The sequence below is a fragment of the Camellia sinensis genome, chromosome 13 (assembly GCF_055761805.1).
Source record: "Camellia sinensis isolate YWXY chromosome 13, ASM5576180v1, whole genome shotgun sequence".
NCBI classification, from domain to species: Eukaryota; Viridiplantae; Streptophyta; class Magnoliopsida; order Ericales; family Theaceae; genus Camellia; species Camellia sinensis.
Window position 1 is genome coordinate 107276110 of NC_138973.1, and position 21300 is coordinate 107297409.

The 21300-nt window shown below is 34.2% G+C and overlaps 2 protein-coding genes and 1 long non-coding RNA gene across 3 annotated transcripts; 2 read left to right on the plus strand and 1 right to left on the minus strand.

Moving 5' to 3' along the window:
* Positions 1-499: 499 nt before the first annotated feature.
* On the minus strand, positions 500-5815 carry LOC145805953 (uncharacterized). The gene is made up of 5 exons (XM_082901445.1): positions 5452-5815; positions 5145-5270; positions 4795-4953; positions 3908-4015; positions 500-938 (listed from the first exon to the last, which is right to left on the minus strand). Exons 2-5 carry the CDS (start codon positions 5175-5177, stop codon positions 765-767), a joined length of 474 nt encoding a protein of 157 aa, XP_082757571.1. The 5' UTR covers positions 5178-5270; positions 5452-5815; the 3' UTR covers positions 500-764.
* An 8753-nt stretch (positions 5816-14568) lies between these two features.
* Positions 14569-15437, plus strand: LOC114321105 (uncharacterized). The gene is made up of 2 exons (XR_014349383.1): positions 14569-14815; positions 14917-15437. It is a non-coding gene; the product is annotated as an uncharacterized LOC114321105 (long non-coding RNA).
* A 3060-nt stretch (positions 15438-18497) lies between these two features.
* LOC145806364 (actin) lies at positions 18498-19571 on the plus strand. The gene has a single exon (XM_082903103.1). It carries the CDS (start codon positions 18526-18528, stop codon positions 19018-19020), a length of 495 nt encoding a protein of 164 aa, XP_082759229.1. The 5' UTR covers positions 18498-18525; the 3' UTR covers positions 19021-19571.
* Positions 19572-21300: the final 1729 nt, after the last annotated feature.

Consider the following 21300-nt stretch of genomic DNA (forward strand, 5'->3'; position numbering starts at 1 on the left):
TTGGTCGCCAAAAGTTGGATTTCGCGACCAAAAAATTTGGTCGCCAATTGTAACATTCTGCGACCAATATTTTTTTGGTCGCCAATCGTGACATTTCGCGACCAAAAAAAATGGTCGCCAATTGTGACATTTTGCGACCAAAATTAGTTTAGTCGCCAATTGTGGCATTTCGCGACCAAAAATTTTGGTCGCCAATTGTGACATTCTGCGACCAAAATTAATTTGGTCGCCAATTGTGACATTTCGCGACCAAAATTTTTGGTCACCAATTGTGACATTTCACGACCAAAATTATTTTGGTCACCAATTGTCACATTCCGCGACTAAAAATTTTGGTCGCCAATTGTCACATTCTGCGACCAAAATTAATTTGGTCGCCAACATCCAACAAAATAAACCTATAATTTATAATAATCCATCCAATTTATTCAATATAATCTGTAATTTGCAAAAATCATTCAAACCAACAAATAAATTGAATCATGAACATTCAACAAAATACATAGATCAACCATTTCTGAACCTGTTTAATTAAAATCAGCAACTATTATAAGTTTTCATCCACAAATAATTCCAAACTACATATTTCATCTAACATAAAAATTTAAGACATAACAAATACTTGTTATTATGTTTAAAATTTTTATCCATGTACATCAACCGAAAAATATAACTAGTAGTCTACTAAATATTTTCTATACACACCCATCCAAAAATATAACTACTATTGTATCCAAAAATATAACTACTAGTCTACCCTTTTTCTACCCATATCGAATCTCTAATCTCCTGGACTGATAGTCAGTGCAGTTTGAACAGGAAACAAGTTCTCTGTAAGTGCTGGATGCAGGAAACCATCCTTCCAAATCATACTTCTTTGCAGCTACATCATTCAAAGCACCGGAAACAATAGCCACAATTTGATAGGGTAGTTTTAGCTGCAATAGAGAGAATTATGTCATACTTGTAGGAAAGAAAAATGCATAATTAAATAGAGAAAAATCAATTCGTCATTAGCAGGAGCCCATATATAGGACCCTCGAATTTCTTTGGCGTCAAGTGGCAGACTTTTTAGCATTAACCAAACAAAACAACCAATTCCAAAATCACTCATCTTACATGACATTACAAAACCTGGCAAAATAATCTATATGAGTACTATAAGAAACATTATCAAGCATCTCCAGCTTAAAAAAAAATGAATATAACGAAGAAATAACCAAAAATTATACACATTATTCCCCTACAATTCTGAGGGCAAGAAAGCTCTATACCGTCTTGTAAAACTCTTCTAAGTTCGTTATCATTTCCTCGTGCATGTCCCAAGAGTCATATATGTTAAACCTACTATATGTGATTTAAAACAGTTACGCATATATAAGGTAAAAAAGAAGCATAAAAAAATTAATTTTCAAAAACCAAGTGGATCTAATTGGGCTGATCAAAATTTTGTGCCTTGTTAATTGCCTTGTTAAGAGATATTCCTACATTTTGGAATCTACATCTGGATCATAAATAAGACTCTTGGGACATGTGGAATTTGTTGCCTAAAAATCTGGAAGTGTTGCCTAAAAATCAAAACCTCAATGCTAGTGTCAATAATGCCTTTTAAAACTTTGATTAGGATTAAGGCATGTGGAATTTGTTTGATTTAAGTAATGTTCATGAGGTGTGACCCACTGCTCCCGACAGGCCTATGAACTTATGTTCTGGATTGTGGGCAGATTCATATTATTAATAAACGCATAGTTTTGGAGTTTTCTTTGATTCTCTAAAAGAAATCGTCAACACTGACAGATGCCATGAAAATCACCATGTATTGTTCATAGATGCATAATTCCATTTTTAAATTTTGCAGTAGCCTTTTTGAAATCACATTTCTTGTCATAAAGAAGCAGATGAACTGCACAATGCAATTCATTTAGGTGTTTATGGAAGCGATTTGAAGATACTATAGATGTATGCATATACACATATCTTGTAATCTTGTTTTAGCTCTCCTGTTGGCTTACTTCTGGTTTATTTTCCTATGATGGCTACCTGATTTATTCAGGTACTGGAAGGTTTAGACCCTGTTAGGAAAAGACCAGGAATGTATATTGGAAGCACCGAACCTCGTGGTTTGCACCATTTGGTATCTTCTTTACTTTTTTGCCTTCTCTACATTAACACTTCTCATTGTGCCAAGTCTATTTTATCTAAACATGAGTTACAAGATTCACTGATGTTGCTTTCTTTTAGGTTTATGAAATATTAGATAATGCTGTTGATGAGGCACAAGCAGGTTTTGCTTCAAAGATAAATGTCATCTTACATGCGGACAATTCAGTGAGCATTACTGACAATGGGCGTGGGGTATGTTTGTATTCTACTTTCTGTAGCCAAGTAGGAGTTCTCTTAGGTGTAAAGATTTGTTGAGGCATAAACCAGACTGTTTCTTTGCAGGGGACGTATTGAGATTCTTGACATGGATGCTTAATGTTAGCATGCTCTCACATGACTATATGCTCGGTTTTTGTGTGCACGTGCATGGGTCCCTATTTAGCCACATTGCACATTGTTGAATATTCTAGCAGTTTGCTTGATTTTCTACGGTGTGATACAAAATTGGATGAATGTGATGTTGTGAAAGAGATGTCCCTCAAATGGTATTTTGCATGATATGCTTTTATATGCAAATAATAATTTTTTTTCTTTCTTGAGAAAATTATTATCTGCCTTATGTACATAGAAATATTAACAAGGCAATTAACAAGGCACAAAATTTTGATTAACAATTTTGTCATGTGAAAAATAAATAGAAAAATATTCATATTTCACATTCTATAAAGAAATATTCCTACATTTTGGAATCTACATCTGGATCATAAATAAGACTAGTCATAGAAACATGGGCCAAACCTCTGTAATCAATTTGTACATGATCTTAATTAACAATACACCCCATAAGTGGTTCATCAGTCACCACTATTTTAAACTTCAGTAAAATATCGCTTTCAATATGATTGAAGTTCACCTAAGAAGTTCAAATCCATCCTTGCCACTGCTTAAGCTTTTGTCCAAAAAGTTCCTTTTATGGTTTATGATGCCTTTGAGTTAACACCACTTTCGATTCTTGAAGCATTCTTAACAAGAGTTGAAACCAAAAGTCTTAGCCATGCAGGATTGGTACCCACTATAGTACAGCTTAGGAATACTATCTGTTTTTCTCTCATCAATGTAGCGCACACATGGGACAAACACAACATCACAAATATGCTAACACAGCAATTCCTAAGAAACTAGGACATGCACACGATAAGGACACCAAATCATATTACTATTCATATACTTTTGATGCATATAATGTAAGAAAAATTTGATGTAAATAAATATCTAAAAATTCTACATACAAATGCAAAATATGAAAGACGAAATCCCACAAATGCCATATATAATGTACACCTCTTAGAAATGTTTCAAAATATATTTGGGGTGGTGGGTTTTTTGGGTGGATATTTAAAAAATTTTGGGGTGGTGGGTTGCATTCCCAAGAAAGTCAAACCTTTGTCATGCTAAGAGATTCACCACATAGGTCTTATTAGAGACTCTAAAAACTGTTGTCAAAATGGAAACAGGTCCTCCCTAGAAGTGTCCATGCTACTAATACTCTCATTACTTGGTGACATTTCTGATTCGCTATCTTGTATTTAAAAATTTTATGTCCTCGAATAAGTCATGTTGTGCCTCTTTAATTTGATAGAATGGGTTGTTAAAGAAAATTACTATCCATGTAAATGGCCCAGACACCCTTTTCTTTGTTTTGCTACTTCAATTGCAAATCAAAAGACATACGCACAGAAAGCAAAAAAATAAAAGAAGAAACACTTAACTTTGGGACAAACAAAACTCTAGAAAGTGAATGTACCTTAAATTTTGCTACAACACTTAACTTTGGGGAGTCTGCTCCACCTGATTTATATAGTGCACCAACAACAGGCTTCTCAGATTGAGCAAGCAAAGACGATGCAAATACCTGAGGAAGGTGGCATTTGCAAGAAGATAATAGTTGAATGGTATCCAAGTGTAATAAATCACGATTCTTCTCCAGAAACCCACTTGTTTGTTTACAAAGTCTCTTTTTATTAAAAAAAAAAATTATGAATAAAATAATTAGTTTATTGATTAGCTGTTTGTCTTTTGATTACAATTAATTATGTATTTCTTTAATTGTGGCAGTTACACTCTATGAATTTCTACTATGTTATAAATATCAGAAGAAAAAAGAGAAGCAACACTAATTTAGCTCACCTCAATATAATCATAAGCATAATGAACCCAGTTTTCTTATTATGTAAAAGAAAAAAAAAAAAAAAAAAAAGAAGCAAATGACTTGATTTTAAACATCATCCACAATTAACAGCAGTTTACTTTTTTGGAAAATTCTTGTAGACTATTAATTCTAACTGGACATTTCACATGGATTTGCAAGCCGAAATGTGAACTAGATTGTCTATGAAGGCCTATGGGAAATAAACTGAGCCATTCCACTATCATGGTGGTAGAAAGCTCCATCATACCATGCTCAACACTAAGTTTGAAGGTAGAAACTTATGCACTAAATTCATTTCATACAAAATTAATTCCAAATATCTCAACAAATCTTCAAGGAATTAATTTGGTTCACTAAATTAACAAATCTCCTTTCCTATTTACCAGCCACAAACATTTTACTTATAATCTTTTCATTTATACCTCAGTAGTTTCTTAAATGATTAAAGCACTATAACTTTTAAAAGGAAGTCTTATATGTACCTCTTCGGGGTGATAAAGGGACATTTTAAGCACATCTGTATGCCATGACTCCCTAGGTGCAAGAGGGATACTACGAAATGTCACACCAAATAATAACTCAACCAGCACCTTCAAACCCTCTATACATTGTGTCAAAGGAAAATATGATACTACAACCTGCTAAAAAAATAAAGGACAATCATTGCAATTTCTGAATCTAAAGTATAAAATAAATTATTCAACAATCACAACCCAGAAATCTTCTAAACATAGGAAAAACCTTAGAATTGCCTAAAGTCATCGGTCGACCACAAAATCCACTAGAATTATGTGGACTGTGAGAAAACAGAAAACATAAGCATGTTGCTTACCAAGGAGTCCAAGCTGTAAGCAGAAGACTTCATCAACCTTGTGAAGTATGCTTCGTCCCAAGGGTCTAGGTCACCATTTATTTGTCCGTTCTTCTCTCTCTTAAAATCCCAAATTCTCTTAAACTCCTACAGAGACAGCAACTTCTCATCTAAGTACATTTATTGCGACAAATTCAGCAGCCAGAAAGCTAAGTATCACCACTTCAAGCCTTAAACTCATGTGCTGAACATAATACCTTATCAGCTTTGGGTCTGACCATTTCACTCGTCTCAAGCAAAACAGAAATGTCTAGCTATAGTTACTTACTGATATTGATATTGACCAAGTGGGATCTCTTCCCTCTGTATTTGGGACTTCCTTTGAGATGTTGAGGTGGCGGAAGAGGAGGCCAACGCTGCTCCTCCGATGACGACGACGCTGCTTCGACGACGACGACAACGCTGCTGCTGCTCCTGCACTCCGGAGCCCTTTCCATTCACACAGCAGCCTCGTTTATTGCTCTCAGTCATCCGCCGCCGCTCGCCCGTTGTCTGCCGCTCTCTGTCGTCTGCCGCCGCTCGCCGTCGATCGATCGATCGAGAGAGAGAGAGAGAGGGGGGGGACGAAAAGATTAGGAATTTTTTGGGTTTGAGATTGGGGATTTTTTTTGTTGGGGGAGGGGGTGGGAAAAAAATTAGAGGGGGAAGCGGGAATGTAAAAAAATAAAGAGCCGGGAATGAAAAATAAAAATAAAAAATATAAATAAATAAATAAATTTATTTTTTGTTAAAATATATATTTTTTTGTAGTTAATGAATTTTTTTTAATTTTTTTTTTTAGTTACTAAGATTGAAAATTTATTTGTTTCCTTTTTATTTTAATGAAAAAAAATATTATTATTTTTTATTTCATAGAAGTATGGGTAATATATATTTTAATGAAAAATATTTTCTACCAAAATAAAAGTTAATTTTTTGTAGTCAATAAAAATATTTTTCTGCGGCTTATTTTTTTTTATTACTAAAAATCATAAACTAATTTTTTTTGGTAGATGAAAATGAGCGGCAGTAGTGGTGAAGGTGGTGGATAAGAGATGATGGTGGTGGTAATGGTGATGGCGAAAGAGATTAGTGGTGAAGTTGTGTTAGTGGTAGTGGTAGTGTAAATGGAGTGGCAGGGGTAAAAGAGAAGTAATGGTAGTAGTAGTGACAGTAGTGGTGGTAGTGGAGTGGTGGCGATAGTAGTAGTAATGGTAGTCGTAAAGGTGAAGTAGCGACAGTGGAAATAGTGGTGGTAGTGGAATGACGTTTGCAGTAGTGGTGAAGGTGGTAGAGGAGATGGGTGGTGAGAGAGAGAAATGAGTAAGAGAGAGATAGAGGAGAGAGAGAGACAGAGTGATGAGCGAGAGAGAGACAAAGTGGTCGCTAAAAGTGCATTTTCTTGTAGTGGATCGATAAATCGAGAGGGAGCTCAGTAAATAGAGAAGACTGGAGTGAGAGAGTGAGCAACGCAAACATAGTGGGAGAGAGAGAGAGAGAAAAAGAGAAAGAGAGTGAGAGTGAGAGACAGAAAAGACACATAGAGAAAAGAGAGATGGACGAGAGAGACAGAGAGAGATAGAGAGAAGAGAGATGAGCGAGGGAGACATAAAGATAAGAGAGATGAACGAGAGAGACAGAGAGAAAGATAAAGAGAAGAGAGATGAACGAGAGAGATAAAGAGAAGAGAGATGAGCAAAAGAGACAGAGAGAGAAAAGAGATGAGAGAAGAGATAGATGAGTGAGAGACACAGAGAGAGAGTGAGAGACAGATAGACAAACAGATAGAGAGAGAAGAGTGATGAGTGTGAGAGAGAAAGAGAAGAGAAAAAGGAATATGAAAAAATGGATGAAAAGATATAGACAGAGAGAAAGAGAGAGAGAGAAAAAAAAAAGCGAAAAGAGATAAACGAGAGAGAGACAGAGAGAGATGAGCGAGAGAGATAAAGAGAAGAGAGAGAGAAGAGAGACAGAGAGAGAAGAGAGATAAAGAGAAGAAAGATGGACGAGAGACAGAGAGAGAGACAGACAGAGAAGAGTGATGAGTGAGAGAGAGAAAGAGAAGAGAGACAAAGACATAGAGAGAAAGAAAGAGACAGACAGACAGAGAAGAGTGATGAGTGAGAGAGAGAGAGAGATAAGAGAGACAGAGACACATAGAGAGAGACAAACAGACAGAGAAGAGTTATGAGTGAGAGAGAGAAAGAGAAGAGAGAAAGAGAAGAGAGACAGAGAGATAGAAAGATGAAAAAATAGGTGAAAAGAGAAATGTTCAAAAGAGTAAGGCAACGTCTTTTTTATTTTTATTTTTATTTTTTGTAACAGAAAAATACCGTTGCATTTATTTAAACCATTTTATAACTATATATATATTAAGCCGTCTCAAAGCCACAATATATATATATATATATATATATATATATATTTTAACTTTTTTTTTTTTTTTTTTGCAATGGTACGTATTACAATCGCAAAAAACTCTCATTTTTTTTTTTTTGCAACTGCAGCTGGTATCGTCGCAAATACTCTTTTTTTTTTTTTGTGACAGCAATTTCTGCCGTCGCAAATACTCTATTTTTTTGTGACGGCAAGTTGTGCCGTATCAAAAAGTCACATTTTTTTGGCGACGGCAAGTTGTGCCGTCTCAAAAAGTCACATTTTTTGAGACGGGAAGTTGTGCTGTCTCCAAAAGTCACATTTTCTTGTAGTGTTGGTTTAGGGTGATAAGAGAGAGGTCTCCGAAAACGGCGACCGTAAGAAGCACTCTGCCCCCAACAGTATTGAATGCACTCTATCTCTCTCTCTCTCTTGTGCCTTGTGATGAACCCTAACCTTATACTTTTCTTTTGATTCTCTCTCTCTCTCTCTCTTGTGCCTTGTGATGAACCCTAACCTTATACTTTTCTTTTGATTAGAAGTAGCCAAAGAGTTAAATGTATTTTGAATTTTTTTTTTTATAATTTGTGTTTTGGTATTGGGGCTTTTTTTTTTTAAAAAAAAAAAATGGGAATTGTATATTTTATATACAAATCAAATTGGAGTATTTTATGCAAACACACATATTTGGGGAGTGTGATTAAATATATATATATATATATAATCATACTTATTTAAAAAGTATGATTAAAAAGTAATAATGTATATATAATCACACTTTAATTAAAAGGTGTGATTAAAAAATATATAAATAATCACACTGTAATTAAAAAATATATATATAATCACACTAATTTAAAAAGTGTGATTAAAAAGTAGTAATGTATATATAATCACACTTTAATTAGAAGGTGTGATTAAAAAATATATAAATAATCACACTTTAATCAGAATGTGTGATTAAAATATATATATATATATATATATATATATGTATATATAATCACACTAATTTAAAAAGTGTGATTAAAAAGTAGTAATGTATATATAATCACACTTTAATTAGAAGGTGTGATTAAAAAATATATAAATAATCACACTTTAATTAGAATGTGTGATTAAAAAATATATATATAATCACACTCATTTAAAAAGTGTGATTAAAAGTAGTAGCGTATATATAATCACACTTTAATTAGAAGGTGTGATTAAAAAATATATAAATAATCACACTTTAATTAGAATATGTGATTAAAAAAAATATATATAATCACACTTATTTAAAAAGTGTGATTAAAAAGTAATAGTGTATATATAATCACACTTTTAATTAGAAGGTGTGATAAAATATATATATATATATATATATATATATATATATATATATATAATCACACTTAATTGAAAAGTGACATAAAAAATAAATATTATCACACTAAATCAAATTAAGTGTGATTAAAATATCAATCTAATTTTTTTTATCACACTTTCAATAAAAGTGAGATATTTTTTTTTATTAAAGTGTGATCTTTAACTATTTTTGTAGTAGTGAAGGGTTCAAATCGGCCTCACATACACAAAGGCTACTCACTAGATTTGCCTTTATTTATTTATTTTTTTTCTGTTTTGCAGGTACAAAACGACGTCGTTTTTTGATTGGCGACCAAATTTTTTTGGTCGCCAAAAAATTTCATTTCCCTCCTCCTAATTGTTCAAATTTCCCTCCCAAACTTTTGGCGACCAAAAGACCAAATTAGTCGCAGAAAAAGTACCTTCGCCGACAAACTTTTTTAGTCGCCAAATCTCAATCAACGGCGACTAAAATATTGGTCGCTAAAAATACAAATTTGGCGACTAATTTTTTTTGGTTGCTGAAAATAAATTTTTGGCGACCAAAAATTTGGTCGCCAAAAAATATGTGACCTTCCGTGACCAAATTTGTAGTTAGTCGGGAAAAGTATACCACTTTCTGCGACCAACTCATTTTTTGGTCGCCAAAATATAACCTTCTGCGACCAATAATATTTGGTCGCAAAAAACAATGGTCATTCGCGACTAATTAATATTTAGTCGTCAAATGTCATTTTTTTGCGACTAAAATTTTTTTGGTCGGCAAAAGTGGTCGCCAAATGTGTAAATTCTTGTAGTGACATCCCCTTACAACGCTATGGAAAAATACATCCAAAAATAAATAATTATAACCCAAAAGAATCCTAATACATTAGTTTTAACAAAAAAAAAAAAAAATTAAATAAATAACTTGTGGATGCCACTTCACCAATACATTTGCCGGGCCTATCTCTTACAACACAAAATAAATAATTAAACATATGCAGGAAAATTACCAACTTTACCTCCATCCTTCTAAACATACATCAATAATTAAATGGAGTAATAAATAAATGGCCAAAGGATGGAAAGCAAACTACAATTCTTACTATGGAATAGAGTATAGTCATGAAGATTTAGGACTCAAAATATATACCAGTTCTCAACTAATATATATTAAACAATTAATAAATCAACTCCACAATCAAATAACACAAAATAAGTCCTAACAATACTAAAAATAGTTAATTAATTATGCACAATAATTAATAAAATAGAAAAATAACTCTCCAAAATTTTCTTAATATTCTGCAAATTTCATAATTAAAAGCTAAATAAATATTTGAGAATATTCAAAGATAATTCCAAAAATTAATAATTATGAAAATAGTAGGCTAAACCGATTACTAAAAAAATAAAATAAAATAGAATAGGTTACGAGGAATGCCCATGCACTGCGCATGTAGTACACGCACCTTGGGAAGCATGTTCATGCGCCTGCACATTCTGTGAATTCTGCATTGCGCATGTGGTTGTCTTGTGTGTTGATGACATCAACCACACACAGTGCACTAACGTCATCCAAGCTAACCCAAGTTGCGTTGCTGTGCCATCAAGCCGTTCCACTGACAAGCCTGAGCCACCCTGCTCTGCTGCTGTCACACTGACATCAGCCTTTGACTTCCCAAAATCTCTTTTTCCTAGAATTTCTTAAAACTGTGATTTTAATCCAAAAAAAACTTTGAAAAAACATAACATTTTCAATTTAACTCCTATTAAAGCCCATATTATATGGATGGAAAAGCTTAGGAAAAATATTTTCAAAATATATAAATTTTAGTTACAAAAAATGAAATTTTTTCATACTTTTTTTCTGAGATAAAAAATCTGTTCTAATAGAACTCTCCAAAACTAGGGTTTTTAGAATCCTTTTGAACATGCCATGATATTCAACAATATTCAAATAAATAATATTCAGATTAACATGAATACATCTAATCTATGACATGCAAATCATGAGGCGAAAGCAAGCAATCAAAGCTCTTATACTAATAAAGGAAAATATAAGGGTAACGGTTTAGATTAGAATACTTGAATCACGAGCCTTATCTGTAAAATTCTTCGTCAATTGAGAAACTACCAGAGTTTCTCAATGTTGTATCTACACTCCAAATTCCTAGGTTCAATTATAGTGACCTAGGAGGGAAAAATAGAGAGAGAAAATATACTACAGAGAAATATCGAGTAAAATTACCATTCTCAATCATACGTATTCTCTGCATTAGAGATATATAAAATATCTATGTAGATAGAAGTGGAATTGTAGACTCCCATAACAACTCATACACTTCATTAGATAATTCATTTGCTTATCTTATTACTTTAATATGTGAATTATATATAACTCATGTAGACGTTCCATGGATAATGGGTCGGGTCAAATCTGACCCAATTTCCAACAGTCTCAAAGATATATGATCATTGTATTAATAATCAATCGCAAATTATAATATAGAAAACAAAGTAACTTGGCTAGGGCTTCATCTGCACTTTATAGAAGAAGATTAGTTGCTCATGGAGCAATTGAAGAAAGCTATCGATGTGGAGAACTATATCCTTGGAATCTTGGGCTTTCTCTCTTTTACCTCTTGTGTCGTCTGTTGATATGTGAAGAACCCATTTTATGAAGGCAAGATCATCCTTTTATACTCTCATAACCATTAGGGTTGGAATGGGCTCAAAAAGAACATAAAAATTTACTTTTAAACCTGCACAACATGCATTCATTAAAATCCTTAAATAAAAATTGATATAAACTTAACTAGTACAGTTTAAGGGGCCTTAATGTATATTTCGACACCTATCACACTCCCAATTTAGACTTTGCTAGTACTCAAGCCAAAAAGTAAATAAATAAATAAAAATACAAAAAATCAATAAAATATATCTAATCCAATTTTGTAGAGATCACAATTGCATTTAACGCATGTAACAAGTATTTTAAACCACAAAGTTACCTAAGTAGACCAGTGAAGTCTCACGAGGGTTTGTAGTGAATCTACCCACAAAATTTAGGCACTTTATAGTTACTTCACAAAAGATAAAGTACCTCACATCAACTTTCGAATTCAAACAGATACCCTGTCAAGCAGTCTACATAGAATATCAAACAGTACTCACAATTATCAGTCGTGGACTACTTTAACCAATCAAACACTGAACTTTGAAGCAATGTTGCTCAAGTCAATTTACTTGTATTTAGGAAAAAAATCATCACATGCTCCCTTAGCATAAAATGAATATTCACATAGAAATACAAACCCCCAACTTAATCATTAATACGCATATCACCAATACGTCACAATTTATTAGAAATCTCATAGAACAATGCAACTAATGACTTGACTTTAATGCAATTTTTTTTCAAGTGACTCTGCAATGTCTAAGTCTCTAAAACTTTCTAATTAATTCATGTGCAAAGTATTAAACCAATGACTCCCAAATCAAATGACTTTAAGGTACTAGGTATAGAGACACCCCCAACAAGCTTAATAACTTGGGTTAAAAAGGCTATGTGGGCACGGGGTTTTTTAGGCCGCCATTTCTATAAAAGAGGGACCAACAACGGCATCCCAGAGGAAACTGGAGGTCCAAGAGAGACTGATTGATTTTAGGAGTCGTCACTCGGTTATAGGTCCCGGGAAACCATATGTGTGAGCCTCTAAAGATAGGCACTAGTCCCTCAACTATAGGTATAAGTTTGGGTGAAACTTTGTAAATCCTTATTTGAGTCTTGTAATTGTTTGATTTAATAATCTAGTGAATATTGGTTTAATTGTTTGATTTAATAATCTAGTGAATATTGGTGTTGGGATCATGGTTTTCATCTTATGAGATATTTGTCTCATAAGGTTTTTATGTAAATCATGTGTCTCTCATCTTGCTTAATTGTTTTCAAGTGTTCTATCATGTTTGGAATTGGCTAATTGCTGTTGATTGTCGTTGAGTCTATGATCCTCATGAATTGATGTATTCAGACTCCTAGGATCAATTAGGTGTTGTATTGAGAATTTTTAATTTTAATACAGTATAATATGATATTTTGTACTAAATTTTATATAAAATAATGTGATATATTGTAATATTTTCAATGCAAACTAAATATTCACCATTTTGCCTCATAGTTTTCAAAATGTTGCTTTTGGCTAAATAGGTTTTAATTTATTATTATTATTATTTGTATAAAAGCCCTTTTTGGGATTATTTTTCCTGATAAAATGCATTTATAATATCTGAAATTTGTGTTATGTGCAACTTTGGTTATTTATATTTATTTTTGAAATTTTCAGTTTAAGTTAAATTAATCAAATTTAAATAGACCTAACCCTTTCCTTCCCATTTAAAGGGTAACAAATCATTCGATAGATCTCATTTAAAAGGAAAACTAAGAGACACAACTTAACCCCTTTTCTTTCATGGAAAAAAAATTTCTTAAAAAAATATTTTTATTTGCATAGTTTTTTTGAAATTAATAAATCTTACAATTTTTATTTATTTATTTGTTGATGTGGCACACAACACAACACATCATTAAAGTGAGTCCTATTTTAATTTTTATAGTTTTATTATAACACATCAATTAAATAGAAATTATAATACTGTCGTTTAGTGCCTCCCCATCGTCACCTTTTAGGGAGTAGGCTAAGTATTTATATTGTATTTCAAATTTAAATTTAAATTCAAATAAATAAATAAATAAAAACAACCACAACAACAAAAGCTGGCCTTGATCATAAAAATCAACCAATTTTCTCGAATTTCATTTGTGTTGGAAGTATTAAAATACATTTGAGATCAATTTATTATGTACATAAATTAATTTTAAATATATTTTAAAATTTGTTATATATTCAAATCAACTTAAATAATTTACTACTCGACTTGATTTAGTTATAAGCACTATAAAAAACTAAATTACTCATGATTGAGTCTCATTTGAAATTGACTTGAAAAGTAAATAAATTAAGTTTTTAGCTCATTCTGTTAATTTTCAAACCAAACTTAAATATCTATTACTGGACACAATTAGACACATATCTTTTTTTTGCTCTAATCATAAAAGTGTGATAATGATTCAATTGGTGTATTGTAAGGTCCTCATATAAAACAATTACGGACAACAAATTAATTTTTTTGATAAAATTTTGGATAAATATTTTGAGTATACTCACTCCAAAATATATATATATATATATATATCAAGCAAAGTAAAGGGAAATTTACAAGGGTATGTTTGGCAATAAGTTAAATTAGCTATAAAGTCAAATAAATCAATAAAAAAGTCAAAAGACTAAAATGTTATAAAAAAAATTAAAAAATCCTTCTTATTGTCTCTACTTTTGCACATATTTTTATAAAAAATTAAAAAAAATCATCCTCAGACAGGTCAATTTTTTACCTTATACTTTAATCAAAAAATTAAAAAATTACTAAAAAAATCATTTCCCAAAGTAATTCATAGGGTGGGGGCTCAACTTTTTGTGTGAGTTTCTTGCATAGAGAAAATTGCACCCCACGTTTATCTAATTAATTTTTGTTTATTACACTAAATTATAATTATCTTTAAATGAATTTGGACTATGCATGGATATTTTTAAATAAAATTGTCAATAAATAAATTATGTGAATACATAGAGTTAATGTTGTTGTTGTGGAGGTCTAACTTCACAAGTCAAGGCCAACTGTTCTGTCGCGCGAGGCCTCAACAACCTTCCTCTATATCGCTTTTAGCTCGTCAAAGCCCTCATGGAAGGGTAGGTCTGAATGACAGCTCAAGATTGGTTTCCAACAAAGCTCAACCCAAATGCCTCTCTCTCTCTCTCTCTCTCTCTCTCCAAGTTCTCATCTTCAACAATCTCTGTGTGTCATTCCTCACCAAAGCCACCATGGTACGTTACGTTTTCTTAATACTGCCTCAAACTCATATTTTGCCCAGGTGACTTACATTAATTTCATCAAGTTAATGTGTACTAGTAAATGTTTATTGCAGTCTCTCACAACCTTGATGTTTAGGTCACTGGTGAGGCTATTGATATCTTTGGTGGGTGAACCAGTGGCCTCAATCTCAACCTTACTCTACTACAGTGATCTTCTCCCTCAAAACATCATTTTGCAGAGAATGGTTCGACACGAATTGCTTGATCAAGAGAACTACTTGTTCCATTTTCTCATCAATTTCTTGAGATGTTTTTGGTAGATACCGATACAGTCCCACAAGATACCATTCAGAATGAATCTGAGCCGCACATTGATTTTTTTAGGTGCGTGTAGGTATAATTGTTGATCAATTATAACCATCGCATGTGAGTCATAATGCAATGAAGTGGATCGTCGTGATTCAATATTTTTTTTTAGCATGAATTATAGGTGAACCGGCTTGTTTATGAAATTATAACCATTGATTCTCAATAAGTTTTGTTTTGTTTTGTTTCGTTTGGTTTTTCCAAACATCTGATATATTCTTAGCATGTGTAACTTAACTTATGTCTTATTAAGGGAATTAGATGTATTTATTAGAGTTGATGTATAAAGAGAGAAATACAGAGAATGAGAATAATGTATGTATTATTATTGATGTATTACAAGATTGTTGTGTATATTTTGTATATTACAAGCTATTATATAGGAGAGGATTTGGGAGTAGGTGAGGTAGGTGAGTGGTGGTAGTGGATGGTAGTGAGTTGATGTATAAAGAGAGAAATACAGAGAATGAGAATAATGTATGTATTATTATTGATGTATTACAAGATTGTTGTGTATATTTTGTATATTACAAGCTATTATATAGGAGAGGATTTGGGAGTAGGTGAGTGGTGGTAGTGGATGGTAGTGGAGGTGGTGGGTGGTAGTGGAGATGGTAGGTGGAGTTGGTGGTGGGGTAATTTACACAATTTGCAATTTACATTAACAGCCCCCCTCAAACTCAAGGAGGATAGGAACTAACCAACTTGAGTTTGAAGAGAGTAACAAAACAGAAAAATAAACTGATAAATAAAATAAAACAGGATAGGAGACACGGTATGGTCGTGTCAGACCGTTGTAGAAGACACAGTTTACGGGGTCATGTCGGACCGTTGTAGCAGACAATTTACGGGGTCATGTCGAACCGTTGTAGCAGACACTGTGTGGTCGTGTCGAACCGTTGTAGCAGACAGTTTACGGGGTCATGTCGGACCGTTGTAGAAGACAGTTTACGGGGTCATGTCGGACCGTTGTAGCAGACACTGTGTGATCGTGTCAGACCGATGTAGAAGACAGTTTATGGGGTCATGTTGGACCGTTGTAGCAGACACTGTGTGGTTGTGTCAGACCGTTGTAGAAGACAGTTTATGGGGTCATGTCGGACCGTTGTAGCAGCTGACCGGAATCAATGTCGAGACAATTTATGGGGTCATGTCGGACCGTTGTAGCAGACACTGTGTGGTCGTGTCAGACCGTTGTAGAAGACAGTTTATGGGGTCATGTCGGACCGTTGTAGAAGACAGTTTACGGGGTCATGTCGGACCGATGTAGCAGAGGTTGTGGTGATGCACAGTGCGCCATGAGCGACTTATACATGATACTGTGTATGAGCGACTTATACATGATACTGTGTATAACCCCCCCTCAAACTCAAATAGGTGTGAAGATAGAAACCTATTTGAGGTTGAAACAAAGGGATTGATAAAGCTGACCGGTGTAGAAGACACTGTATGAGTGTGTATATAGGCTGCCAAAAAAAAATATACATGGATGTAGATATCGAGCCCTCAAAAGTCGTGCCCTCAAAAGGTGTGCCCAATCTTTCAAAAGGCGTGCCATCAAAAGGCGTGCCCGATGCATCAAAAGGCGTGCCAGATATGATGGCGAGGCACGTGAGTGCCTTGGCTAGCGTGCCCGTTTGTCTGGCGTCAAGAGGCGCGTGATGCGCGTAGCTGCCTCGGCTATTTAACCAAGACAGAGCCTGAGGCCGAGGCAGAAGCAAAAAACCTGCGAAAGCCTCTGTAAAACTCTTCGTTGTGCTGAGAAAGAGAGGCTGTAACACTGTTGTGCTGAGAGAGAGAGGCTGTAACACTCTGTTGCGAGAGAAAATGGCTTCGTCGTCCCGTGGTCTGCTGACTCTCTTTCCCGACCTCAACGAGTCAACAAGAGAGATAGCGGGTGCGGTGTTCCGTGAACCTCAACCAAACACCACGGGGTTTGCTCCGTTGAACTTTCCGATGCAGTCGGTGGAGCAAAAAATGGCAGTGCAAACGGATGTGGAGGCTAATCAGTATACTTTGAAGGCATGTGTGGAGTCCATGACGGCGGTCACAAACTTGTCGCACCGGCTGCAGAGTAGGACAAATGAGGTGCAGCAATTAAACGCCCAACTGGCTCTGCTCCAACGCATGTATAAGGATGCGCGAGCAGAGATAAGCGTGCTAAGGGCAGAAAACAAGGAGCTGAAGCGGAAGGCCACCGTGATGTTCCGATTTGGAGGGCCGCCATATGCTGCAGTGGAGGAGCAGGGAGTAGTGATCGTGCCCAGTGGAGTGGGAAACACGGAGGCAATACCGGCAAGGGCCGCTCAGGACGGGGGCAAAAAGAAGAGACCGGCGGAATAGGCGAAGAAGTGAGGTCGGTTGATGGCCGGCTGCAGAAAAGAAAACAAAGCTGGTGTTGTTGTTGTGGTTGTTTTTTTTTTTTTTTTTTTTGTGTAAAATTATGATCGGGGTTGATCCCGGAGATGAATAAAATATGGGTGGTGTGCAAATTTGTAAATTGTTTGATTTTTTTTTTTTTTTTTTTTTTTTTTTTGAGCATGGTGATGATGAATATATAAGGATGAATAAAAATAATAAAGAGGGGAGTGGGGAACAGGGCGAATCAAGAGCACCAATTAAGCTGATAATAAAAAGAAAAAAAAAAAAGTTTGGGCTGTTGTGCAAATGTGGAAAATTTTGGTTTTTTTTTTTTTTTTTTTTTTTGTATGTTTTTTTTGACTTTTTTTAATAAAAAGAATAATAATAATAATAAGATATTAATGGCAAAAGCATGTGCCTGGGGCTGGAAAGTAAAAAAAAATGAGAGAGAGTGTGTGGGGGTACATGATGACGTGGGTCCATGAAGAGAGAGTTTGAGAGCATTTGGTGGCTCTGGAGAAGTGGTGGGGGAGAGAACAGTGTAGAATAAAAAAGTGGATAAAAAATTGGGGGAAGTGGGTTGAATAAAAAAAAAAAGGAATGTGACTGTGAAAGGGGAAAGAGGAGAGAGATGAAAGTGCATTGGTGAGTGGGATCACGTGAGTGGTGTAAGGTTAGTACTCCTTCCCGTTATCAATTCTGTGTACCTCTTTTTCACTCACTCCCCGATCTCCAATCGTCTCCTACACAGATCAATTTTTGCATCTGTCTCTGGATCAAAGGAGATCTATGGATCCTTCAGAACTTAGGTATTTGGAAGATGATGATACCCCAATGATGAAAACGATCAAGGGTGCAACCACTGGAGCTGTTGATGGTACCCCAAGAGGGACTTTATCAATGGAGCTGTTGGTGGTTTCGTTGCTGGTGGAGCGGACACCACAGGAGGTGGCGCCGCCGTGGGGCTGGTGGTCGGAGCAGGAGTTGTCGGTGACATGAAAGAGAAACTTGCTTATGTTGCCCTTGATTATGAGCAGGAGTTGGAAACTGCCAAGAGCAGCTCTTTAGTGGAGAAAAGCTATGAATTGCCAGATGGGCAAGTGATCACTATTGGAGCAGAGAGATTCCGCTGCCCAGAAGTTCTCTTCCAGCCATCACTCATTGGAATGGAAGCGGCTGGAATCCATGAAACCACTTACAACTCCATTATGAAGTGTGATGTCGATATCAGGAAGGATCTCTATGGAAACATTGTGCTTAGTGGTGGATCAACTATGTTCCCTGGAATTGCTGACCGGATGAGTAAGGAAATCACTGCCCTGGCTCCTAGTAGCATGAAGATCAAAGTGGTGGCCCCTCCTGAGAGAAAATACAGTGTCTGGATTGGAGGCTCAATCCTAGCTTCTCTCAGCACCTTCCAGCTGATGTGGATATCCAAGGGTGAATATGACGAATCTGGTCCAGCTATCGTTCATCGGAAGTGCTTTTGAGCTAGGTGAATACGTGATTGGTGATCAAGCACTTGGTAGCAAAAGAATACACCAAGATGGTGGTAGTGAATCGAACGGGGGATGGGGATGGGGACGCGCAGTTATCACTGTAAAGTAGAGAGAGAAAGTGTGAGAGAGGTCTTGCGAGTTGACGGAGGTCTCAAATTGGTTGAGGTTCGGCGGGCGGTCAAGGCAAAGTTGCCGCCCGCCGGAAGGCGAAAAACATCAAGATCTTTAACCTATAGCTCTGATACCATATTAGAGTTGATGTATAAATAGAGAAATACAGAGAATGAGAATAATGTATGTATTATTATTGATGTATTACAAGATTGTTGTGTATATTTTGTATATTACAAGCTATTATATATGAGAGGATTTCGGAGTAGGTGAGGTAGGTGAGTGGTGGTAGTGGATGGTAGTGGAGGTGGTGGGTGGTAGTGGAGATGGTAGGTGGAGTTGGTGGTGGGGTAATTTACACAATTTACAATTTACATTAACAGTATTAATTGACTGGTGGAATGAAATTGAAATTTCAGTCAAATTTTGAAGGGAGATGTGTTGTAATCCTGTTTATTTTGCATTGTGGTAAGTAGTATTTGTTCTATTCTATGCACAATGTGCAGCCTGACATTACATTGAGATTCGGATCAAACTAAAAAAATCACGTTCACCTTATTTGATTTATTCCTCCTTTCTCAAAATTTAATTTTTTTTGTTTTTGCGTATTTTTTTTCTTTATACTGAATTATTTTTATATTTTAAATAATTTTTTTAATTTTTAGATACTCCTAATATAAATACACTTAAAAAATATAATATTTATGAAAAAAATCTTTAGAAAATTTATTAAATACCAAAAATATTTGTCTTTAGTATTTTTTTTTTTGGGTAATTTTTTTTTTTTTTTTGGGTAAAAAAATTTACTTGTTAACTCTATTAGTATAAAAGGATCTCTAAAATAAAATAAAATAATAAAACAATTAAAAAAGGATTCGCTAAAACACAAATCCAAAAAAAGTCAAATTTTTGTTTTTGGATTTTTTTTTTGGTCATTAATTTACTTTTTCCAATTTTTTATTTTTCTGGTCCATATAGTCGAGTAGAACTTAAAAATATAATCTTTTTTGAATTTATTTATATTTTTTTTTTCTAAAGACGAAAGAAGTTAACAAAAAAAAATCACTAGAAAAACTAATTTTAAACAGTAAACTTTTTTTTGGGGATAAATTACACTTTTCACCCTATAATTTTTAATAAAATTTTAGTTTGACTTCTCATCTTCTAATTGCAACAATCAAATCCTCAGACTTCAATCTGTATTTTAATATGATCCTCCAGTCGCCTTACCATTTGAAATTTGAGTGACATAGTTAAAACACAACAGACCAAAGTGAATTTTGATGGGTGAAAGTGTAATATGTCATACAAATTTTTTGTTTTAATTCCCTTAATATATGCTCACGTGTGCATTTTTCATCCAAAATTTTAAGGATAAATGATGAAAGTACAAACCACTTTAAAACATGAATTTAAATCTGAGAATTTAATTGTTGTAATGAGAAGATGACCAACCAAGGTGAAATTCAAATAAAATTTTCAAAGTGTATACCCTTTATATAACTCCTTTAAATTTATAAATCAAATTAAACTTTAAGTCCTATCAAATAAAATCAGTTACATAAATTCTTTTTCTCTACCTAATTCTATCAACGATTATTTAATTAATTAAATTAAAAAAAATCATATTTCCATTTACTAATCATAAACCTGTAGAATTTTTGCTTCCCATTATTCACATCATTAATCATTTTGGAGAAATCTAAACAGATATACACACATATTTATGCACCTACATTGTGTATGTTGTATTTCCACTTCCAAGGAAAAAAGTGTTGTGCTTTCCAATTTTTTTTTCTTTTCTTCCAAGATGTATGCTTCTTTAAAGTTCTTTCATCCCCCCCCCCCCCGCGCGAACAACACACACAAAAAAAAAAGAATAAAAATATTTTCCCCAACAACACACACACAAAAAAATAGTAATAAAAATAAAAAATATATCTATATATCATCTTACAAGCATGCGTATATGTGTATATGTCTGTGTTTATCTCATTGAATTGGATCACATGGAATTATCAATTTGTAGGTTATATCATATTTTATGTATTAGATGTCCCTAAATTAGGAGAGCATTGGAGCTGCTATTGCTATAATTTGATAACTCCACCAACGTAGTGTGCTCCAATGGCATTTTATAACAGCTGCTATAATTGAGAA

Bases quoted from the DNA above. Each gene is read 5' to 3' on its own strand.
- LOC145805953 (XM_082901445.1), bottom strand. From the start codon at position 5,177: ATGAAGTCTTCTGCTTACAGCTTGGACTCCTTG. The intron at 4,954-5,144 runs GTAAGCAACATG...TTATTTTTTTAG, and splicing joins CTTACAGCTTGGACTCCTTG to CAGGTTGTAGTATCATATTT. The intron at 939-3,907 runs GTACATTCACTT...TCTCTATTGCAG, and splicing joins GTGTTGTAGCAAAATTTAAG to CTAAAACTACCCTATCAAAT.
- LOC145806364 (XM_082903103.1), top strand. From the start codon at position 18,526: ATGAAAGAGAAACTTGCTTATGTTGCCCTTGATTATGAGCAGGAGTTG.